The 26,103-nt window shown below is 34.5% G+C and overlaps 1 protein-coding gene across 11 annotated transcripts in view; it reads left to right on the top strand.

Annotated features, from left to right (window-relative positions):
• Positions 1 to 26,103, top strand: part of DMD (dystrophin) — a 922,945-nt gene that overhangs the window by 292,850 nt on the left and 603,992 nt on the right. For 10 of the 11 annotated variants that reach the window (XM_032679549.1, XM_032679551.1, XM_032679556.1 and 7 more), the window contains 6 exons: positions 2,431 to 2,604; positions 4,996 to 5,151; positions 8,914 to 9,084; positions 16,173 to 16,352; positions 23,613 to 23,735; positions 25,231 to 25,368. In XM_032679549.1, the coding sequence (XP_032535440.1) occupies positions 2,431 to 2,604; positions 4,996 to 5,151; positions 8,914 to 9,084; positions 16,173 to 16,352; positions 23,613 to 23,735; positions 25,231 to 25,368 (942 nt within the window). Of the gene's footprint in view, positions 1 to 2,430; positions 2,605 to 4,995; positions 5,152 to 8,913; positions 9,085 to 16,172; positions 16,353 to 20,079; positions 20,170 to 23,612; positions 23,736 to 25,230; positions 25,369 to 26,103 lie in introns of those variants that run through there. The other variant, XM_032679560.1, reaches the window with a different exon arrangement.

The raw sequence follows: 26,103 nt of genomic DNA on the forward strand, positions 1-26,103 counted from the left end.
CTTTTTTTTTTTAGTAATCCATCTCTATGCAGATATTTTTTTCTTTGTAAGATTTCTCTAGGTGATGATATGCACCAGTTTGAGTTTTGACAAATTGGCAGGGTCATCTTGAGACTCTGCTTTGCTAATATTAGATAAAATATAAACAAAAAAGTAGTAAATTTACAGGCATGATGTAAATATCAAGTAGCAAAACATGTAAAAGCTGAGCCCTTTGTTACAAATATTTATGACTATATTTGATTTTAGGCCAGTGAACTCTCTTGAATTCTTTTCTATCATCATGCAGCATCTTTAGTGGTAAAACACATTTCAAAAGATCTGTTGTCATTTACTATTTTCTAAAGAGCATTCTCACTTAGAAACGCATAATGTATGCCTTTTTTTGGCACTAAGTAATATTTCTAATTTGACATAAATATCTATAAATATCTATAAAAATCTACTTCTGCTAAAGTGAGTATAATTCCTAGTTAGTCATAATAAACTAAGAATTGTTACATGAAAATGAGATCTTTTCTAAGGAATGGCTATTTTTGGAAATTCACTACTGAGTACTTTGCAAGTCAACCTTTTGCATACAATTGATTTTACTCATCCTCAGTTGTCTCTTTTCTAGACTAACTATGTTAAATCATACTGAGACCTCTAGATAAACAGCTTTCATTGTCCTGTCATTCTTCTTTTAAACTTTCTGTTTCTGAGATGTTTTCAAAACAGGATGATGAAAACTAAACAGCTTAGCTTTATACAATGACTCGTATGCTATGACAGGTGTTTTAAGTTCTGTTTTCCTTATGTTCCAAATTATTCCAAATACCCACTTTGCTTGTTTTGTTACTTGGAAGCATTGAGATAATATTATTTGAGAACTGTTGGACATAAATATAAGCATATAATATAGCTGGTATATTTATCTGTTAAAACTTAAGTGAGAGTGCTAAAAGATAATTTAGATCCCAATTGCATATAGAGCTTAGTGTTCTTCTACATTGATTAATTTCTGGGTGAACTCAAAATAATCTGCTTGTTTTTTCCTACAGATCCTCAGTACTGTGCAAGTCTTCAGTGACTCTTCACAGATGGCTTTAATTTTCTCTGTCATTCTCCCTTTAAATCATTCTCAATGTATTGACCAACACGAATTGTAACAAACAGATGTGACAATGCAAACTTCCCACAGGACTTGATCTTTATCAAACTGAAGTGACACGAGGATGAAAAACTAATTACATATGAATTTAGTGTATGTGAACACACTGAAAAAAAATAAGACCTCTTATTTCTACCTTTTGTTTCCTATTTTTATTCAATCATTCACTTATTTACCTAGAGAAAGTCTTCCTTCCTTACCTCATTGGACCTCAATTTCATAAAACATATTTAATGAGGAAAGCTGTTGGAGGGTGTTGCTAGATATCTACACCCTTTCCTGTGGTACCCAAAATTGCTTGTTCATGATTCCTACCTCCTTCTCAGAAATCTGAGAGATGTGGGAAGCGATTTTACTAATGCCTAGCTATAAACTGATTCTGTTCCTTATTAGATTTTTTTCTTGAATTTGTATAGTACAGACCACTTTGTAGTGGAATAAAGTGTCCAGAATTTGAAGGTAAAAAAAAAAATCATGTGTGTTTGCAGATGCTGAGTTCCTATGTAATTACTTATCTGTTTCTTAATGATGTTCATTCTTTCTTTTTTTTTAATCAAATAGTTGAAAAACTTTTTCAATAATACTTTGCTCTGTACTTCTACAGAGAAATTAGTTCTTTTTCAAGTAGATAATTAAAATGCCCTTTCTTTGCTTTATTTTTAATTGTCTCCCCTCCCCCTGAAGTAGGGATCATGTAAGCAAGCAATATAATTAATGCACAAATATAACAAATTGTGAAAATTGTGAAATTAGAGGTCAAGCTTGTCACAGATTTTTCTGCCTTCAAATTACTTCCTTTTTACTCTAAGTTAGGGTTTTTTAAATTGAAATATAAATCAATTTTATACTCTAAATCTCAGATTTTGTGCTAGACCTACTTAACTTTATTTGGGTTTCTTTGACAGACTAAAAGATTCATTCCTCATACCAGGAAGCATCAAGTGATATTGTTGATGAGCTTTCAGTCTGCAATGTGGATGTCTTATGCTCAATCTAATAAATCTCTCTTCTCCCCACACCCCCCAACACTTTGCATATTGAAAAATACAAAGCCTCTCCCTTTCTGTATTTGTGTGTATGGGCTCTGCTGCATCCAGTGCTCTGCAGGGTGCATGATTTTTTATTCTCTGGTGAAGACCAAGATTCTCTACCACTGGCATTTTCCTCAAAATTTTTAAGTTCTTTAAATAAGAAACTTCTGACTGATAATGGGTCTAAGAATTCTGAAACAGGACTAAGACTTGATTTCACACTACTCACCTATGTTTACTTTTCAGAAAAAGCTGCAGGATGTCTCCATGAAGTTCCGCTTGTTCCAGAAGCCGGCCAACTTTGAACAGCGCCTACAGGAGTGCAAAAGAATTTTAGATGAAGTGAAGTTGCAGGTGCCCAAGTTGGAGACGAAGAGTGTTGAGCAGGAAGTAGTACAATCACAGTTGGATCATTGCATGGTGAATATTTAAAGATGCTGTTGGATTTATGCAGAGAAAGCTAAAAGTTGTAGAATGCTGTCTTTAATTCAGTATTAGAAACAAAGTATGAGTTACACACACACAGTTCTCATTTCAGTGAACTTTCAAACAACAGTCATGCACTTTCACTGTGAGAAGGTCAGTTGGGATCCCACTAATTCCCACTTCCCATCTTGCCTATGAGTTTATCTTCCTGGATTAGCTCTGTTTTTCCACAATATTCTACATTCATGGGACCCTGTGATGTAACCAAAAGAGATGCTGCAGGGCACAAGTCTATTGTAGCCAGGAAACACAAAACATAACGGAAGCCATAGAATACAGCTTCCATGAGAAGGCATGCTATGACTTTCTTACAGTTCAAGAGCTAAAGATGACCTGAATGTGTCCTAAAGAATATGAGGAAAATCTCTACATATCCCTTTAATATCCCCATAATCCTGAAACCCTTTACTCTTGAAAGGAAGTAAAGCTAAAGGTGAGCACTATGTGCTTGATGATAATAAAATAGATATTTTAGCAGCAAAAATCAGCTTTTTTTTTTTTTTCTTTAAACTAGGAGGGGGGGGTGGTTGTTTGCTGGTTTTTGGGTTTGTTTTTTCTTGGGACAGTGGCATGCCTGAAGAAGTTTTTCCCCTCTCAACCACTTTCAGATGTAAATGTAAGAAAGAAATTAAAAAAATAAGCATGGGATGAGTCAATGTTATTTCTTTACATCTTGGGTTTTTCTTAAATGCAATTGCTCTTAAATTCACATTCTTATTAGAATGACATGGTAATTAGAAGCTCTGTACTGAATTAAAGAGTCTTCACTCAGCAGCTGGCTTTTGCAGCCCTGACATATTTTGTGGAAGACTTGCAGTGATTTTAGAGCATCTTTATCTGCAAAGATTCTCATAATGTTTCTATTTTAAAAAACCTAGTCGTACATAATATGTCATCAGAAGTTAGACAATGTGGGTCATACAACATATTCCTAATTTGCGACAGATTTTCAGTGACGAAGAATATATTTATCATATTAAGCACCTAGAAGGCAGTTGGGCTACATACATACTACCTTTAAGTAAATAAAATGCTAACCATGTTAAGAATTGTCTTGGTAGTTAACTTTAGATTATGGAGGAAATGCACTGTTCTGGCTGTTTTTCTCAGATCTGCTGGACAAAAAGTCTTGTCTTTACTGCCCAGACTTGCTAGATACAGATTTTACATAGTGGAAGATATTGGTACTTAAAGAAAACCTAGAAAAAATAATGATTAAAAAAGTACAGTGTCATTTATTTTGCAGTTTTGTCTAAGTACACAGGATAGTAAGTTTACTTTTGAACACATGATTGCAAAATGCTGGAACATAGACTTAAGCTAAACATCTCAAAAATAAAACTTCTCAACAGCTTCATATTTGCAATTCTTCACATATCTGTGTGGTAATGGACATTGTGTATCTCTGTGGAGTCTTTTTTCATTGTGAACTTTAGTGGTGTTTCCAAGCTGTGACAGAATTTATTCTTAGACTAAAAAGAAAAATAAATTTAATTTCTGCATTATTTACATGACTGTTAATTGGCCTTTTATGAGACTGTTAAATGACTTGAGTTACAAAGTCATACATTTAGATAAAGATACCAAATTTCTGCATATGGAAAGAAAGAACCCTTTTGTTCTCTTATTATCACTCATTTGAAATGTTAGGAAAATATATTGTGTTTACAGATTGCTTTCATGCCATCACTTACTGAACATCTATTTTTCCCTTAATTTTTTCTTTTTAATTGAAATAGTGCAGGAAAATGCAATGAATTGTTTATTTTACATTAACCTCATTATATTACTTTTTTATTTAGTTTTTTTTCAAGTGATTAATTTTTTAATAGTATAACACTTAGTAAATGTAGGAGTAATCCTCTATCTCTACAGTCTCTTGATTTAGTAATAGGAAAAACTGTCAGATTTTAAAATTAGTGGCTATTTGTAGTTCAAATACATCCAACAATTTGTATGAGTTGACAGAATACATCTGTTGTTGTTTTAAATACTGCACTATCTAAATCAGTTTGAAAACAACCTTTGTCGTATCTTAAAACAATTAGTAATGGTATATACTTTCTTATGTCTAATTAGTGGCCTAGTTTGAGGTTAGTCTTAGTAAAGATGGGCTATTCTGGATCTGTTAATATGAATTCTGGTTTAGAAATTAATTAATTTTTCCTATAAACTTTTTTAATACACACACTCAGGGTGAGTTTTCTCTATCATCAGGCCAACTCCTTTAACTTTCAAGTGGGAGTGGAAGGTGCTCGTCCATGGTCTTTTCTAGTTTTCATATTTTAATGGTGGTGTTTCATTTTTATATTTCTGTTTGATTAGAAATTATATAAAAACCTGAGTGAGGTGAAGTCTGAAGTGGAAACAGTAATAAAAACTGGGAGGCAGATTGTTCAGAAGCAGCAGACAGAGAACCCCAAGGAACTGGATGAAAGGCTTACAGCTTTGAAGTTGCAATATAATGAGTTGGGTGCAAAGGTAAGCTCTGTGTTTTTAATGCAAAACTATGTGTTTTTTTTAGCTGGCGAAGTGAGGAATAATCTTGGTAGGGTAAGTAAATGTTGGAGGTTTTTTTATTGGTTCCTTTCGTGGCTCTCCCATTTTCTAATCAGTGAGAGAGAAAAAATGGAGTCAGCCCTCAGCATGGCTGTTCCGTTGCTCTGAGAAAAGGCCCCCAACCATCTAGGAAAAAATAAAATTCTTATATTACAATTTCAAATTATACTTTCTTAATAATTTTTTTTTTCTACTAGTTCATTGGTTTTTAGAGATCAGATGGGGGATGTTTTTTCATTTTAATGCTGAAACAATCACTTGTTTCAAAACACTTCTGGTCAGAAAAATACTTAGATTGTTTTGCTTACAGAACTACTTCATTAAAGAGAGAATTCTGCCTTTTAATTTCCTTCCACCTCTGACTGTACAGATCTTAAAGTATATTATGTCAATATCTTGCTGTTCAAAAATCTGTTGACCAAAAAGTTGTTGCCACTGCAGCTTTTCTCAGGAGGCATCTGTGTAGGACTGTGCTTTGTGGCTTCTGCAGTTGTAACCATTCCCTGATTTAAATGTCAAGAACAACCCTGACTTGCATTTTCACTGTGTCTTAATATGTAAGCCACTCCCCAATGGGAAAATATTTTGTTTAGTTGATTCCCAATGGGAAAATATTTTGTTTATTCAATTTTTCCTGAAAGTCGACTAAGCAGGGAGTAGGAGGGACAGGCTGCTAACCAATACTAACAAGAAGATGGCTGGGAAAAAAAAAGAAACCATATGTCAGTCCATTAAGGCTTTTTATTCTGTGTCTGCATTATCGACGGAGCAAAGTACAATGCACTTGCAAGGACCTTGGAGCTCTGAACAGGAGTTGTGACATTGTCCTAAGAAGAGTTCATTTAAATAATTCAGTAACAATTATCCTTCATTACTTCGTTTCTTCATCTTGCCCTCATTAGAACTATTCACAGAACTTCTAAAAACTGTAGGATTAGAGTAAATTTGGTGGTGTGGCTAGATGACTAAAGATTGTGAATGACAGATATACCTATCTCTTTATTTCTAAAATTTATATACCCAAATATACAAAACTTGCCAGGAGGCAAATTCTTAATTTTTTTAGATTATAAATTATTTAAATCATAAATTATTAATGGCTAGGAAAATGAGCCCATAGTAATACTGAGAATCAGTACGTGGTTTTAAACAGATAATTAAAATCAAGTCCTGCTGACTGCAGTCTGATAAAGCAATAAGAGTTATGTTACTTTTGACAGAGATAATTCTTATTTGGGAATCTGAATTAAAACAGTTCTCTCTTGCTAGAAGATAAAGTGAGTAAGAGATATCAATCTTTTGAGCATCAGGAAAAGTGGAGAGTGTCCTTCATTAGGTGTGGATAGGTGTCATTTGGGATTGGATAATATGTTTGGGTTCTCCATTATTTTAGAAAGAACTGTGGCATTTATTCCTACATTATGTTTAACTTAATAGCAAACAGGTGCCGTTGTTATAGGAAACCTCTCTTAACTAATGAAGGGATAAAAATGTGCCATTAGGGAGCCATTAGTGATCTGAAGCGAACCAGATTGCAAATTAATTTGTCTCAAAAAATCTGCAGTGCTGTGTTTAGCTCTGTTGTCCTAGGTGTAATTTCCCACATTTACTTTTACATAACATGGTAATTAACAGTTTTAGAGAAAGTCACGGAAGCCCAGAGATATAGAAATAAAAGAATTGGTTAGCCATTATCAGCCTTAATTGATTGCATTGAGAAAATTTTTTTTTTAAAGAAAACTAATAATAGTTATAACTAATAGTAAGTCCAGGACTGAAATGTATGGTCTGAGGGGAAAACACATCTTCAAGCACAGACTCACTTCTGTGATTTCATAACTACTGCTTCAAGAAGTCCCTCTTATACAAAGTACCTCTTAATAACATTTTATGACCCAGAAAGCCTTTAGAGGGCACTGTTTCCTCTTTTTCTTTAGAAAATATATCTTTACATTTGAAGTACTAACAAACTGATTGATCGGTAACCTCTGGATATATACATATCTTGGAAGTATTGTAGTATTGTTTATGTAATAAACAGAATTTAGAGATACATATAGCAACACAAATATTCTCTCTCTGTTTGACATGTATCAGTAACTGTATTCTATAATATACTAGTGTTTAGAATTCTTAGACAGGCAGTTACCCTTAATTGCACTTTGCATTGTATTGCTGCTAAGTACCTGCAAATAGATATTTAAAATTACTATTATGACTCTCAGAAGAAGAGGTGAAAAACATGTGCATTCCTGGCTCTAGAAAGCTGAGTTTTATGGTCTTTCCCAGGGATTTACCTATTTTCCTGACTGTAAGTTCTATGGTCTCATTTAATAAATTTGGCATGCAAGAAAGCACATAAAGCATTATTCAGTGAAGAAGAAATGTTCTGAGATTTTAGTAGTAAGCCTCTACAATGGGATAATAAATTATAAGGAACACTTTATGGCTTATTCCCTGAGCAAATCTCATCTCTTTACTCAGGGATAGCAAAAGCCATGTACCTAACCTTGTAACATCCTATTACATTTTAAAACCTCAAATTCTCCTTGGCAGTCGAGTTAGGAATCAGTGTGATCATTGTACCACTACTTGTTCTCAGTGGCAAAGTCCAAAATAACTTTAGTAGGTACTGAAACCAGTTTTGAATACCTGACACCACTGTGGATTTTTTTTTTCTATTTAAAAATACTGAAATACAAATCAGTGGCTACAGTCTTACTTGATTGCTAATTGACATGCAAGGGAATTAGTAATTTCTTTTAAATGTTAGTGACCTATGGGACACTTTTAATCCTCCTACTCTGATTGGGCTTTTTTAAACTTCATCACAACACGATTTATTAATTTGTATTTTCTGACTACTAGTTGCCTAATGTCTATTATGGTGTAGTTTCCCATCAGAGATCTCTTTATTTACTCTTCTGCCTTTTCTACTAATTATGTGGAACTTTTTCTCTCTCTCCCTGAAGATTCTTAGGGACTTGAAGGAAAGATTGTATTTTCCCTATTCTTCCAGGTCACACCAAAATTCAATATAAGACAATCAAGACAACATAAATACTCAGCCTTCCTTCTAGGTACCATATAACATGCTTAAAAGAACTTTACAAATAAACCAGTCATAGTACTTCACATCCAAAACATTCAAAAAATGAAAAACTTAAAGTTAACTGTGCTGCCTTAGTTTGACACTATTTGGTGACTTCTGTGTCAGATTTGAGGGTTTCTTTGACTGGTATTTTTCCTTTCTATGTGGGTATGCTACATAGAAAAACACCTTGAGGAATCCCTATCCCTCTATCACCACCTATATTAAAATATACTCCGAAAGGTTTTGACATCTATTTTGTGTCTTAAGGAAAGCCTGATAGTTCAGTTGTTCCAAATTAATTTGCTCTGCACGACATCAAAACAGAGAAGGAGGTTTGTAGAGGTGTGCTGCTGGTTCAAACTCCGTGGGTATTTATGCACATCATTTTATTGTAGAGGTTTTACATTCTAGCAGCAAAACTACTGATATTGAGAGAACTAAGGCAAGACCCAACTGTATTATAAGTGCATCTTCACTTGTGAAATTGCAAGTTTGGTTTTTATAGAAAAGCGGCATACAGAAAATGATGTATAAAAATCATTAAACCTCTTTCACTGGAGGGTTAATAACCACAAGTTTTCTTTCTGCAGGTGACAGAAAAGAAGCAAGAGTTGGAGAAATGCTTGAAATTGTCCCGGAAACTGCGAAAAGAAATTAATTCTCTGACAGAATGGCTCGCAGCGACAGACGCAGAGCTGACAAAGAGATCGGCTGCGCAGGGGATGCCGAGCAATTTGGATGCTGAAATTGCCTGGGGCAAGGTAACAATGTAACACACACATCTGCATATTACAGAAAGATAGATTTCTTTCTTGATAAAGAAAAATAATTAAAAATTCTGGCATTTTAATTAGTGGAACTTTGTGAGTGTTGTGGCACTATCTCACCCTAGTATTAGTGTTCAGAAAAGTTTAAAACATCTTGTCTTTGCAGATATCAATAGCACAATTCATCTTCATATTGCACGAGTCTTCACTGAGATGAATTTAAAATTGGAATTTAATTTTTTAGACTACTATAAATTGCTCACCCAGTATCAATCTAAATAGAAATCCCTTTCTTACACCATTCTTCTCATAATTAGAAAAGTATTAAATGGTAGATGAAAGATTAAGGATGCCAGAACATTATATATTTCACATTTTCAGATAGCAGCCAGGATATTTGTTTTCTTACTCTTTTAGATTTGTAGCTCATTTGTTTTCATTCTGGGAGCATCCTACTTCCATGAGACTTCACCTCAAACTCATATTTTAGGTTAAAGCTCAAAGTCTAACTCAAAACTTTCTTCAAAATCACAGTTTAGATAAACCTCTTACAGAAACACTGAGGAATGTGAGAGTTCTATATGAAACAGAGTATCTCTATGTGGTAAGACTCAACACTAGCTGATCTGTTTTATTTTCTGTTGATGTAATAAAAATCCAATCTGAGAACATAAGCAAAACAAATCATCATTGTTCACACATACCAAAATCTGCATTTTAGAGCAAACTATGCTCAGCATTTTCCAAGGCTTCAAAATTTCAAATAATTGTATGCAGCCAGCAGCATATTGAACAAATGTTCCTACGTAATTTCAAAAGAACAACCAAAATTCCCTTAAACAGTATTTTGCCAAAAAAACCTGGGTTTTGTGCCAAAACTGTCACTTGCTTTGTTTAATAATAAGAATCCTTTGAACATTTTACTAGTTTCACTAGGCATTATAGAAGTAGTCATGAATAATACACATGCAACCTTACTATTTTTTCGAAAGACAGTGCAGATTAAAAGCAGTTGAATAAAATGTGGGTTGTGATTTGGGTTTCTTTGGGAGGTTTGTTGTTTGTTTGTTTGTTTGTTTTTCAGACTCTAAATGCCCCTTTCAAGCTTCTAGGCTTGATAAAGTGTTTTTAGCCTTAAAATGCACTGATGATTTACAAACTAATAACAACAGTAGAATAATAATAACAACAATTAGAAAAAGGCAGTCTACAAGTCTTCTGTGAGGTTTGGAATTGGGGGTTATTTTGGTCATCAGTCTCTAAGAAAGACAGTATATCAAATTTTGCTCCTATTAACTTACAGTTACTGCTTTGACTACTGCTACTTTTACTTTCAAATCAAAACCTAAATCCCTAGAAACCCCATTGTTCTCTTCTCCTGTTGCCTGCAGTTTTCTCATTTTCACTTGCAGCTTTTCCTACAGTAAAGGTTTTGCAGTTCTTCTCAACACTTTCCATTGATATTGTGATCTTACAATCATAGAATCATTAAGGCTGGAAAAGACCCCTGAAATCATTGAGTCCAACCTTTGGCCAAACACCATCACTACAACTAAACCACATCATCAGTGCCACGTCCAGTTGTTTCTTGAACACTTCCAGGGGTGGTGACTCCACCACTTCCCTGGGCATCCCATTCCAATGCGTAGCTACCCTTTCAATGAAGAAATTCTTCCTAATTTGCAGCCTGAAGCTCCTCTGGTACAGCTTGAGGCTGTTTCATCTTGTCCTGTCACTTGTTGCCTGGGAAAAGAGTCTGACTCCCACCTCTCTACAACCTCCTTTCAAGTAGTCATAGAGAGCAATTAGGTCCCCCCTGAGCCCCTTTTTTTAGGGATCTAAACAACCTCAGGTCCGTCAGTCGCTCCCGATATGATTTACTCTGCAGACCCTTCACCAGCTCCACTGCCCTTCTCTGGACACTCTCTATCACCTCAATGTCTTTCATGTAGTAAGGGGCCCAAAACTGAACACAGGATTTGAGGTGCAGCGTCACCAGTGCCGAGTGCAGGGGGAAAATCACTTCCCTGGTCCTGCTGGCCACATTATTGTTGATGCCGTTGGCCACCTGGGCACACGGTGGCTCATGTTGAGCCAGTTGTCAACCAGCATCCCCAGGTCCTTTTTGGCTGTGCAGCTTTCCAGCCCCTCTTAACAGCCATAACAAGGCACAACTGTCAGATTTTTAAGAGATGGGTTAGAAAATCATATTGCTTTAATGTCCCCAAAGTACCCTGCTAGGTATTCAGGACATTTACCCAGTCAGTAAAATAAAAATAATCTTTGGTGCTGTTAAACTGTGCTGTACAGTTCTACTGAAACAGATACGCACAGCATGTTCCTGTATGCACATTCAGGAAATTTGATCCAGATGTATATAGCTTCACAGTAGTTTAAAAGGAAAGATTTGTCCTTAATATAATTTAATTGTTAGATATGAAACTTAATGCTTCAGAAGTTGCATAATTAGAAACCTAAAGCCTGATGATCAGTGCAGTTACACAGTGGGAAGTCTTTATTGTGTCTTAAGCTTACAACAAGTACAACACATTTTTATCTAAAAACAATCAAAAAGGTAACAAGAGCTAATTAAAATAAGAAATATTAACATGAAAAAATATATCAAACAGAAACCACTTCTCCTAATCTTAAAGAATGCCATTGACTTTTGTGAATTCTCTCAAGGAATTGATACATAAAGTTTTGCAGGAAAAACTGGTAAACAGGGTATTTTGTCTTCAAATCCTGCCCAATCACCTTCAGTCAGTTCATAAACAAACAATTTTGCATGAGAGCAGCTACCTCATGCTGAAGTATGTATGTAATGAGTGGCCTTCAGTATTCCATTATTCTTTTTTTTTAGGAAGTGTAAACCAAGATTCACATATATATAAGCAGACATTTAATTTTGAGCAATCCAACAGTATAGGTGGCAAATCCTAGCCTTACAAATGTAAATATTTACAGAAATCGTGAGGAATACACTTTTCCCTAAAGAATCTGCTCCCACTAGGAGGCAGAAAGTGCTACATTTTATCCTGGACACTTTAAAATTCTCATGAGGACTTCATAAGTAAGTACGATGCTGATAATCCTTTGTGGATTTCATTGAGGCATCACACAAAATCATACATCAATAATTTAGTCCCCAGAACCAGATCCTCACAGTATCTGATTGATGTCACAGCTTTGGGCTTTGGACTTCCTGGCTAAGTGGGCTGCCAAAGACAGTAACCAGTCTAATGAAACGCACTGGGAGATGAATTAAGCCCAACAGATTCCCATTGTGAGAAAAGTCTGCAGAAAAACTGAGTTGGAAAATGGAGAGGGAGAGATGAGAATTCAAGTGTGAATGAACTGAAAATTAGATGTGTGCTGCTGTCAATATATCTAAGCAGAGAGCTCATAAGATTTTTTCTTTACAGCATGAGGAAGCATTATATGTATTAGTGCACTTATTTTTAATTCATTTTCAGCACCCAAGACTTCTCAAAGGAGAAAAGAGCACACATGGTTCCAAAGATAATTATGGTTTAGAATAAAAAAAATAAAATAAAATCATACATGTGAACATTGTCTTCAAGGTATAAACACCTAGAAATAAAAAGAAATGTCCATCTTAATTAAGAAATTATGTTAATGGAACATAGCATTATTCTGGACATCAAGGGAAGTGTGTCACTTATTTGTTCCTGTCTTGAATTTTTCTAAGGACAGAACAAAAAGCTTGTCTGAGTGATGTGAAATGAGATGGGTAATATACTGAAGACTGTAAATCCTGCCTTTCTGCTCTGTAGAGACAAGCTAAATCTTTCCATTTGAATTCAGTTCTGTTATAATAGATAAGAAAAATGACATGTGGGTGGAAAGATAGTCATTAAACATTGTATATTAGAAATCCGCTTATAATTAGAAGTCTGATTTAGTGAACATGCTTATCACTGAAGACATTAACTACTGCAGGGTTTATTTGTCTTTTAATCAGGAACTGGACTGATAAGAATTAGATTGCCAGGAAACCATGTTCTTAAAAAGGAAATGGCAGATGGTATTACCAGGAAAATTCTGTATCACTCCCTACTATCAGCAGTATGAATCTGCCAATGCTTTAATCTGATTTTTTAATACGGTGCATAATGCCAGTGAGTACAAAGTTGACTTGAACTACTTACAATTACATTTAGCAACATATTTCCTGTCAGTAAATTCCATAAAGAAGACAAATGAAAATCATGTCAGCTGATTCATAGTCAGTGGCCAAAATGCAATGAAAATAAAAGATGTGCTGCGAATAAACAATAGTATTATCAACCACTTAGAGGACCATAATGTCAGCTTCTGATTAATTCTGTAAGGCTTAAGGCATCACCACCTGTGAGAGCTGAGCCACCTAATTTCTTTTAGAAAGATTCAAATTGTAAAGTTTACTTACAAGTAATCTACAGCACATAAGCAATGTAGAGGGACACAGAACTTTTCTTCACTCATTCATTATTTTTGAATTTTTTAATCTACATACAATAATGACCAGCATGATTGAAATATTATCTTCTGCATTTAGTTACAATTCTGGTTTGTTTGAAAAAACATCAGCAGTTCAACTTCATGCATGGTAGTTTTATCACTATAAATTATAGCTCAGAAACCCTCTGCACCACACTCTCAGAAAAAGCCATTTCTATGTAGCTTCTGTTTTCAAATATAATTAATTTTTATTTAGTATATTATGATGGAAGGGAGGTATAAAACCATCACAGTAAACCAAAACCGTCAGCTAAGAAACCTAAACAGTTGTAACAAAAGCCCTTGCAAGTATTTTTTAGTAAGCTGAAAGAACTGTGAACCCCACTCAAACTTTTAGTAACTGAGATCTGAAGTATTGAGGAAGATGCCTTTTCCTTCTTTTTTTTTTGTTTTTTTTTTTTTTTTTTTTTTTTTTTTTGGATGTTTATTGAAGGCCACAATGATTTTAAGACACTGAGGGGAAGTGTGATTTACTTACCTCATTTCCCTTACTTGCAATTACACGGGAGTGTTAATTCATATTGCCCAGAGGTGCACCTTGTCTTTGGTTTGCATTATTTCTTTGCATTGATAGACATAACTCCTGGGATCAGTCAAAGCACTGTTACACTTTTTTTTTAACACATGGGAGGTACCTCTGGTTTTGGAGTCGTTTTTTTAATAGACATTTAATTACTCAAACCATCTGTTTACTAGTTGGGATTAACATCTATTTATATAGTCCAAGATTGGTTTGCATTTTCATAACATGTAAAATACAAAGGAAACCACAACCCATAGTAAATATGCTTCAAAGTTTCTTTTCCAAATGGAAGTAAATTGTTTAGAAAAAGTAATAAAACTAATCAAAGTTTTCTATCCTGAGTTGGAGGTAAATTATATTCCTTGTGTATTCTTTTTTTATGATCATTCTGCACCTGCTGTGAAACAGATGAAATAGTACTAGAGAGAGCATGTTTTTCTTTAACCTAACAAAAACCTGCTGAAATTTGAAACTCCCCCTTTCAAATTCTGTAATTATGTAGTGTATAGTTAAAAATTTTCATTAATCATGTCTTGGCTCAATTACATTTCCTCTGTATTTGAGAAAATTGATAGAATGCAGAAAATTTCTCATACTTAGATAAAATGCAAGTTTAAGACCTTTTCTATGAAATAAAATAACAAAATTAGATTATGAATTCTAGTAAGCACAGAAAATGAGCTGCTGCTTTGAGCATGACATACACCAGATAAGTTGGAGGTACTCTTAAGATTGTATCCTACCAAAAGGAATAACTTCTATACTGTCTTTATCATAAAAAGAAAATTCTACTTTCACTAACAATGCACTTTCAACAAAATTATACTGATGTGTGGCCATGAGAGATGTAATAATGTGGAGGTGATAAAGATGAAGTTCTACTACAGTAACAGCATTCATCCTGAAATGGAAGAATTATTTGTTTAGAAGTGGTGGGTTTTTTTACTGTATTCAAGTTTCTGTGAGAAATCAGTGTCTCTGGAGACTGGTGCTTCTTACCTTTCTCCTAACTTTTGTTTATGTTCATTCTGGAATACTTCATTTCTAGCTGGAGCAGAGGTCTTATATGCCTGGGTCATTGCTATCAGGTGCCAAAGGTCTCAGATAAATTTCTCTCAAAAACTGGTTATATGTGAAATTAGGTGTAAGGAATTCAGTAAGATTGCTGTACTTTGCACTGTATCTTCTCAGTATTTAGTATACAACTTCTGGTTTTTTACATGTGTGGAGATTTGCTCCTTTTGTTAAACTTCTTGCATGTTACAACAAATATTGAGGCATGAATAACAAGTAAATTATGTAACATTACATATCAGTTAGATCTATAAGTTAAGATAATAGTGGGAAGAGATGCTGGAAATCTGATTTTATAGCACTGCATATGTATTTTAGACATTCAAGCTGAGAAATGCTATAGACAAGAGCTTATTTTAGTATTTTAGTTTGCAGATTGAAATCCTAAGTGAATGTAATGAAAATACGCATTTCTACAATTAGGAAAGAAATTTAACAGGAAAAAGAACGTGGTTTCTTCTGAAAAATATTGAAGTAACAAAATATTTCAATAGACCACTTTCAATGGAGTTTTTTAAGTCTTGAGATGTCATCATGGTGCTGTATTATTGTCTCATTTTTTATGTAAGCTTTATTTGCTATTTAATAACTATGCAACTTTACTATATGAGAAATAACTTTAACCATTTCTATATAAATATTATAAAAATTGTATTAATTTTTAATAATTAAGTATTAAAACTATATTTTGAACACTGAAATAAGAGATAATTCACACTTTTAAAAATTAAATTATTAACAAAAAAAGATCATGAGAACATGAAGAACATTTGCAGTTTTATTGGAGCTCAAGAGAAACAATTTGCTTTGTACTTACTGCCCTTCACAGAATCCTTTTTCTTCCTATAGGAAGCAAGACTGTGTGTTTTAGTATGTACTTGCTACCTGGTTTATTTTTCATGTCCTTAGTGTGGATAATTTTTAATTTCCAGAACTTTTATTTCTTATTCTGCTCACGTAGGCAACACGGAAGGAGATTGAGAAACGGCAAGTCCAGCTTAAGAGCATCAGTGATTTAGGAGAGAATTTGAAGACAGTGATGAAAGGAAAGGAAAGCCTGGTGGAGGATAAACTCAGCCTGCTGAACAGTAACTGGATTGCGGTAACTTCACGTGCTGAGGAATGGTTCAATCTGTTACTGGTAAGGAAAATGCATCTGTTCACACAGGGGAAATGTTGTGTTCCATTGTACATGCCCAGACTTATAGGAGTGCTTTTTCTAGTGCCTTGGACTGTGCTTATTAAATACACAGTACACAGACAATCAGACTTATTGTTGTTTAGTACATTGTGCCTGTTTTAAGAATCTGGTTGTTTACAGAGTGGAATCTTGATTGTTAGTCATTCCCATTCCTGTCAGTCTCTAGTTCTTAGTCTGTTTTGGTTTTGTTTTTCTAATAAATGAAATGCAGTTTCTCCCCAAGGACAAAGACTAGTATAAATCAAGTGAAAGAAACAGTCAGATAAGTCGAGTAAGTCTTGGTATTGATGTTAACAACTTCAGCTGCTTTTGGCTGCATTAGCATTTCTGTTTGGAACAGCACAGTTGGGAAGTAAGTCTCCCCTTGCAAGTGGGTTTGGTCGCAGGGTAAGTCTGCTGTGTGTGAATTAGATTCATTTCAGAGGCAGATAAATCAGAAGCTCTGCTCAGGGTGCACACCTGATGTGCTAAAGGACTATGATTTGGTCTTTCAGAACTGCATGATCCTCTTTTGGATCGTTTTCTAGGGCATGTTTAGATAGGGATAATTCCTTAATGGGACTGGATTAAGCCTAGTAGAAAGTAAAATCCCTAATACACATTTTATACAGATTCAGGAGCCTCAGCCCCAGCTGCTTCAAACTACTGATAACTTTATTGTACCTTAAAATTCATTCTGTCATAAAGAGATGACAGCTCGAACCCTTAAACACAGAAGGGTCTTAACCACTGGGCTGACAGAATGCTTTGGGAAATCTTGCATGCTATTTCTGTTCCTCAGAGCATGGGAATGCAGTTTCAACACAGAGAAACTGAAGTGATTCTCAAGGGTTTGTTAACCTTTATCGTGACTTTTCAGAGCTTGATGTGTTTGAGCTGCACTAGAGTAGGTATGGCTACGTTACAATGTTCTGCAGTTGATATACATCATCACTACAGGTTTCCTCAGCTGTATGCAGCATACAACTGGAGGTATCTGGAAAACTTAAGCATTTCATTCAGTATGATGCAGTTGTACAGGTTCAATATGGAACTGATTATAAGAAGCATATAATGGAGTTTATAGATTGATATATTTATGTATTCCTGTACTTTCTCTCTCTGCTTGGATTCTGTGGTTAATATTTACTGATACCCATGATAAAAGGATCTTAGAGAGGTAATGGGTTTTTTAGCAATTTTACAGTGTAAAAAAAAAAGTACATACAATTTGGAGGGCCAAAAGAATTATTTTGAACACCTTTGATCTCAGGTGTGTGGTTGTACATATGTATTGTGTGGGATATGCACAGGCCACATTGTATTGAGGTCACCAAAAAGAAAAAGCTTATAAATTAAGTAGAGAAATGAGATTTGTCAGAATATCAACTAGAAAGGCTTTAAAAAAAGATAAAAAATCTCAAAGCAGAGAAGTTAGATGAAATGTAGATAAGAGGTTTAGATACAAAGCTACCATTCTTGATTGTGACTTTGTGAGTGCATCCTTGGTGCCATCTGAGTTTCAATCAACTTACTGTCTTTCCAAAATGAGTTCTGTACCTCATTCTTGGGAAAGTCTTCTCTCCACCTCCAGTAGGTCTGGCTAACAGCTTCCTGTTCCTCTCAGCAGCCTCGCTGTGATTTATCGTCCTCCTGCCTGTCACTTTGGAATCTTCTCTCTCACTCCTAGAATGTCTTTTAAAGAGACTTCACATATAAAGTGAAGCAAACAAACAGCAGATTCTATCCTTTACAGAACAAGCAGTTATTGTGTAAAATAAACAAGTTTTCATAACATCATAATGTGTGCATGTTTGCCACAATTGGTATAATTACAGCTACTATTTCAGTTCTGATTACATTTTTTGTATGCAGTATTTACCTTTTCCACATACAGGAATATCAAAAGCACATGGAGGCTTTTGATCAGAACTTAGCTAATGTCACAACTTGGATGTATCGTGCTGAAATACTGTTGGATGAATCTGATAAACAAAACCCCCAGCAAAAAGAGGAAATTCTTAAGGTAAAAAAATGTGATTTTCTGGAAAGCATTAATTTTATTCTAAAGGACTATGTCAAACTAGCATATATTGAAAGGTATCACAAATTGATTAAAATTCGGGTTTTTTCTGTGATAAAGCTACCCTCTGGCAGCTTGTAGATTACTTAATAAATTTTCTCTGTATTACCAAAGTTAAATCCCTGCAGAAATAAAACCAGATTGTTACTATAAGTCTTGGAGACTTCCTGGTGAGTAGAACAGCAGCTTATTAAACATATGTCTGCTGGAAAATACTCCTTAAACAAAGTTTTGTTCTGGTTGATCAAAATCCTTTTTTCTTCTTTTCTGTACCCTTCATTTTAATGTGCATTTTTCTGTTTTCTGTGATACTTTTCCAATATCTATGGTATCTCTGTCATATGATTGTTTTAATTCGTAAACAACTGTTACATTGATGCTGGACCAGCACCACAGACAAGAATGTTATATGGTGAAACTAGCTTACTAATCATGGGTTAGTTTAGTATTGCTCAGAAGGTTTTAATTGGCTGCTTGCATTCATTTTTGGACAAATGATGAAAAATATAGCCTGCAATATGTATGTGAATTTTAGAGTAGCTCATTTAAAATACATTCTTTCTGAACAATTTTAAATTATCTATGATGGACATTTTTTTTCTTCTGAAATCAGTGTGAAAATTTGCTTTGTTATTGAACTCCATGGTCAGGATATACTAACCTGAGGACAGTTTGCAAATCAAATTGGAATTGTATTGCTGACACTAACATAATGATGCCATTTACTAAAGCAAAACTGTACAAATTCCAAGGCAGAGCATAAATCAATGCCTCATTGATCTCCAGCAGGATTACGGGACTGGCTTTTTGTAGTTGAGTGAACAATTTTTCTACCATCAGATACAAAGTAAAATTATCTTTGACATCAATACTGGTGTATATGTTTGTATTGCACAAGACATTTCATGCAGACAATTAAATGTAATTCTCAATTGCCCACTGTGTTCATGATTCCTGAATGCCTTACCTATCCTTTTTTTACATCTACTCATCCTGGGATCTACTATTAAGATTACTATTGCAGAGGATAAAAATTTTTGCCCTCTTTTTCTTTTATTTTTGTAGTAGACTTATGGAAAAATTACGAGTTTTTCAACTGGTCATTTTTACCTGCTGAACTCTGTCCATGAACAGTAATGAGAGCAACACTAATATATCCAGTTCCATAATACTGAATTAGCAGCTCTTTCTAGCTTTAGAAACATAGAATAATTTAGTGTATTCTGAAATATGGTGCAATATTATTACAGATAAGAATCTGCCTGGAAATAATGATCACCATTATTTCCTTTAGGAAATATTAAAACAGACATGTAGGTCGTTCCTCCTGGTAAATTCCGAGGAACGTGAGTTGGGATGTTGTCTAATGTATTTCTGCTGGATTTACACACTCATGCATAATTATCGAATTTGCTTTGTGGTTTTGCTCCCTATTCCTTTGCACACTTTCTCTCTCTCTCTCTTCTCATCTCCCTTGCATTTATTACTAACTTCAAGCCCTGTCCTCTTGCTCACGGACTGTAGCGCTTAAAGGCTGAGCTGAATGACATTCACCCAAGGTGGACTCTGTGCGTGACCAGGCGATGCACTTGATGACAAACCGGGGGGATCACTGCAGGAAAGTAATAGAGCCTAAAACTGTCAGAGCTCAACCAGCGATTTGCAACTGTATCACAGAGAATTAAAAGTGTAAAGGTGTAGGAGCACTTGCTTCCGTAAGGAGATGCATTACAAAAATGTCATTTATACAGGGTGCACAATTGCAACTACGTAGTGGACTGCAGTTTATCCAAAAATTAAGCTTTTAAAGGAAAACAACGTAGAGCCTAACAATATATTTTTTTCCTGAGTGTGAATATTTTGGGGTTTTTTCACTGTTTCACAATTAGAAGTATTCACTGACTTTGTATGAATGTAACAATAATTATTTCATTAACTTACAAAAAATGAACATCTGAGAATTAGTAAGATTCTTTAACTTCTCAAAGTATGAGTAGCCTTTTTTTTTAATATAGATTGGGTTTGGAGAGCTAATTTTTCATTATATGCACTCAGTCTTTTCCTGAGTCTATGATTCACAAAGGTTTGGGACAGAAATAAGTAGATAGAGCTTATATCAATGATACTTCAACTACTCATTTGTACAACTAATTTGATTACTGGATCTGAATTCAGTATGGATTAGGTAATTTTTAGCCACTGAGTGTGACTTTCTGAATTGGAATGAGGAAGGACATAAGACACCTACTTTCTCCACTGTATTTGCTACCTTTACTGTGAAGAGCTATTCGACAGGTTAAATCAGGCAGCCATGCGGGTTGGTATATAGGATAATGGGAATGCATGGATCCTGATCTAAAGTATTTTTACTGATTACTGTAATAACACTGGAAATAAATGCACAGAGGATCCATGGCAAAGCAGGAAATAAACTTTGCAAAAAGCATAAGTGAAGAGACGTGGTTTTCATGAGTTGTCTGGGGACTATGCAGTGCCAATACCCTGCCTAACCAGCACATCTTTGTGGATATTTGGGTTTATTTAGGTTTCATTTCTGAAACAAAAACAATCTGTGCTCCTGAATAAAGGTAATTTTTTTTTTTCCTAATGGCCATCAGTAGTATTTCAGCCATTCCATGTGTGCTTCTCACCTACTTCTTACACAAGTACAAACTGTAGACTGAGGACATCTTGGCAAAAAGCCCAACAACTGTGTTGTTTGATGTTTTTGCTCTGAACATCTGCTGTCTGCAGTCTGGATTTCTGTCTCAGTTTTACTTGTGCACTTCCATGATGTTGTAAGCATACAGAGCTGACGCAGCCTTTGATAGGGTTCCTGTGAAATTATTACTTGTATTAGGGAAAATGAGACTGCTTATCAAGATGAAGTGTCTTCAGAACACAGCCTGCAAATGTCTTTCACCTGGCAACCTTCTCTCTCGAGTGTTCTTCCTTTTATGATTGTAGAGTCAAGATGAGCTGGAATGGCAGTACCAACAGTAAGCTTTACAGAGGATGTACCTAGCAAGATGAGAGGAGTTACATCAGCACACAATTATAATGTTAAATTAGAATTCAGGGGACCTTTTCCAGGGGGCCTTTGGGGAATGGACAAACTAGAATGTGATTCCCAAGGACACCTGTAATAATCAGCATTGCATCAGATGGAGAGAAAACACTTGTCTGAATTATTGACAGTTCTACTGACTTGCATTTGGATAAGGACCAAATTGTTGGTGCGTTATTTGTCCACTGTGTAATGTAGGTAATTGCACTTCCCTTAGTCTTCATTCAGCTTCATGAGCTGAAAAGTTATTATTATATGGTGATATTATACTTTCACATGGTAAAAGATTAAACATTAATTCAAGAAGATTGAAAGCTCTCATAACCTATTTTTCAATAATTTCTCATCTGTTTTCAAATTAGCTATATTTTTTTCAGATACAATTCTCAGTACAACAGTGAAGAAATAAGAAATTATCTACTAAGTTAGTAAAATGGTAGTATGTAATGGTCGTGTCCTGAATTACAAAATGTTCATAGGTGACTGAAATGAGGACTTAACATTTGCAAGTAGTCTTTGAACCTCATTCAGTATTGGAATTTAATTTAATATTTTTCTTTCCACTCTCCTTTTCATCAGTATTTTTAACCTTTTTTTATAGATTATAAAACTTATATTCCAGTTTATTAGTTGGTTTGTCTTTTAATGAGATTTAAGTACTTTAGAAATATGCTTCAGAGTGTTGAGGAGAAATTACTGTGTAGTATGCTATTATTTTCTACCTCATTGAAGTGCTTGCTGAGGTGCAATTTGAGCTTCTTGATGAAAATTTGTGAACACAGGATTATTCTCTATAATATTGTACATATTATCTTCCATTAATGTTTGTGAGTGCAAAATCTGTGTCAATTAAAATATCAGCTAAATACAATTAAAACTTTTCTACTCTGATCTTCCTGGAATCATCTCTGAACAAGCTGAGAACAAATTTCAGTTGGCACCCCAGTCTCTCTTGTTTATCTGTTTAATTTGATTGTTACCATCTTCATTAGAAGTTTTTGCATATAATAATAAACTAGTTATATTGGAGGGAAGAGTGAAGAGAGCTGGTTAGAATATAATGAGCTATGTCTTTAACAGGGTGACAAGTGTATGTCCAAGAGTTCCTATAATGTTATAAAGTCTTAATTACCTTTAAATCTAAATATTATGCAAAAATTGTGAATTTTTTTCTTGTTCTTGCATTTGAAGCTTGAAAGAAGAAAGCTTTTTCTGTTGATCCTTTGGCAATGCACTTAATAAATATATTGTATATTGTACCATTAAACTATTCTCAGCACACTCATGTATCAGATCAACAAAGGGTGGTGTTATATTGTTAATAAGGTCAAGTCCTGTTGGTTTGGAGAGTTTAAAACTGAATACAAAGCTAAAGCACCTTAATTTTACTGTGGTTTTATTTTGGAGCAATTGAGTCTATTTTGTTTGGTTGACAGTTGTTTGATCCGGAATTTTTGTTGAGACTTTTGAAACCGAAGCTGTTCTGGTGAAGTTTTGTTGTTTTTTTTCAATATGTTATATAATATTATTAGAGGAATGTCTTACACAGAGATTTTGTCTTTGTTTTGTATAATTCACCCTGGCACTTTTGCTGTTTTTTGTGAGAGAGCAATCATTTCAAACTGAACCAGAGTATCATTAAATTTTCTCAATTGGTAATAGTAGGATTTTTTCATCTTAATGTATTGCTTGTTGATGTATGAATGATTTCTGACAAACCAGACTTAACCAAATAGTGTAAACATCTTTTTTTTAGACAAATTTTTATATTACACCTTTTATTTGCACCTTTTCTTACACACAGATTGGAAACTATCTTTTTTTTCTCTTTTCATTTTCACTCACCATAAAATTCTTTTGTTTACTTGCATGGAAATTCTACATATATTCTTATCTTTACTTGTATCTTTGGGTACTTTGAGTTGTATGGTGTAGATAATTTTCAGTGTGATGGAAAGTCTACCATTATTTTAGCAATGGGGGGATAGAACAGATGTCTCTTTTCATTTATGTCTCTTATAAAACTATTGTGTGCTTTAAATAAATAATCCTTGTATTTCTCCCATTTTAGCCCTTCATTCCTGTGAAGGAATTGGAGCAATTTGACTTCGATATACAAAAAATGCTTGAACCACTGGAGGTTGAAATTCAGCAGGGAGTGAATCTGAAAGAGGAGGACTTCAATAAAGATATGGTAATTTGGCTGAAATGGAAGTCTGAGCAAACCAGACATGGAGATGAAGAAACCTGAGTTAAAATTAGAAACCCATATTTGTGTTAGGATCTTTAGATATAACTTGGGCAAAATTTTACTATGTTAATATATTATAAAATCAAAAGTCCCAAATTAGCATTAACTAAAATTTTTAGTGCTAACTTAATTTCTAGTTTATCAGAAAAAAAAAAAAATTGATCCTTATGAAAACACTAAGCAGACCAGGAATATTATCTATGGGTTGTATATAGTACCAGCAGTATTAGAGAATAGGGAATGAATATTAAAATCTCTGTAGCAGCATGAAGACCAAGGAAAGTCAGAATGATGTATCTAAATGGGCAATATAGTAAAAGAATACATTCACTAAAAATAAATGCTAATCAAAAGGAATGTTACTTGCTAATTTTTTCTTAACCAATCTTCTTATAACATGCAATTTACTAGTTTTTTGACTGTCGTAGGCTTTATTACTCATGTTTGCTGACTGCAAAGAGTAAAATCATTTATGTATATTAGGGGGAAAAAAAGAGAAAAGAGAAGTTAAATATTGCTGTTCTTTGCTATTATTGCCATTGTGGTATGTTTTCTCCAAAGTGATTTTCAGAGAGATAACATTTCTTGGCTGTGCAATAATGGAGATTCATCTTTAAAACCTGCTTTTCATGAATCCTCAGAAAGATCAAATATATATTTGTTTCTAACCAATGTAAAGACTCAATATTATTTCCCTTCTAAGGAATTCCTCAAGATGTCTATTTATGTCAGTGCTGGAAGGAATCTTTACAGGACTTTTTTTCATTTATGCAGGAAAAATAACAGTTAAGGCAGCGTGTACTGCAGTGGTAAATTCTAAGTGAATTCCAAGTGAATCAATAAGTAAATTCTAAGTGAATCAAGTTTGAAGGGGCGATTTCCACTGCTTGAGCATATTTGGTTCCCTTTCTTTACATCCAAATGTTCAGTGTGGTGCAAGACACTCCCAGAAGCTGTGGCACAGATTCAACTTCTGCATAAAAAATATTTAGTGACACCATTTTTCCTTCCAGAATAACTGGTTTGCAAAGTGATGATACATGGAATGGTCAGGAATTGCATGGTCTCCTGCTGTACTGGCACTTTCAATCTGACAGTAATTTGAAATATTTTAGATATAGCTATTCTTTTTGCTTTAAAGTAAAATATATTTTACCTTTTGACCTTTAATGTTTTCATCCTGTTATCCTGGATGTTGCATAAAGTTGAACATCAAACGTGTAGGTTTTCAGTGCTGTCTTTCTTTTATCCTTCAAGTGACTACATGTGTTGCAGAAAGCAAGTATAAGTTACTCGATCTTCAATATAGAACTACAAGTAGCTGTTACATGCCTACTTTAGCAGAGGGAAGATATTTTAGTATGCCTGTATCTCTTAGTACTTAAGTAATAATTAGATTAAGATGCACGTTATTTTGTGGGGTTTTTTTTAAACTCAGAGTGAAGAGGATGAGAGCACAGTGAAAGAATTGCTGAAAAGGGGCGACAGGCTTCAAAAGGGAGTCACAGACGAGAGAAAACGTGAGGAAATAAAGACAAAACAACAGCTGTTGCGGACTAAACATAATGCCCTCAAGGTATAGGAGCTACAATTATAAGCACATGCTACTAAAACCATTTTTGTCTTCATTTCAGGGCACTGTTTTGTTAAATGAGTCTTCATTACTGTTTAGAGATGAGTAACCTGAAACTATTTGGCTACAGATGTATTTTCTTATGCAGTTCTCTTGATGCCTTGCAGAAAGCATTTTACGATCTCCATCTTAAGTACTGTCTCATCCACAGTATTACAATTGTGTGATTGCCACTTGGACAATAATGATTGCTTTGATAATCCCTTTTTTAATATATGATGTGTGTTTTATATTTCTCCAACAGCAGTCAAGATTAAATCAGTTATCACAAACTTATATTCTCAGTTGCATAACATACTTCTGGCCATGAATGAGTTGGTTTCTCCTTTAGTAAAATATTTACACACTGCATTCTTCAGTTACAAGGATTCTTCAGCCACTCTAGAGCAGTGTGGGTGGTACCAATGGACCGAGCAGCTGAGAGGCTGGAAACCAAAACTGCATATGAAAATTCTGGTTTACCACAGTCCTGGAGGTATAACTGTATGGTGTTGTTCCTAGAAACACACATGGTGAGACCTATTTGGGCCAGCTATTAAGTGTAATTGGAAGTGTTGTCTTTCCATGGAAAAATAGAAGTGAGGAAAGATAGAATCTTACAGTTGCAGAGTCACCTTGGTCACTTACCTGGAGCTGTAGGCTCTTGGCTACTATAGAAGAATTTTTATCTCATCAACA

Source organism: Chiroxiphia lanceolata, chromosome 2 (assembly GCF_009829145.1).
Source record: "Chiroxiphia lanceolata isolate bChiLan1 chromosome 2, bChiLan1.pri, whole genome shotgun sequence".
Classification (NCBI taxonomy): domain Eukaryota; kingdom Metazoa; phylum Chordata; class Aves; order Passeriformes; family Pipridae; genus Chiroxiphia; species Chiroxiphia lanceolata.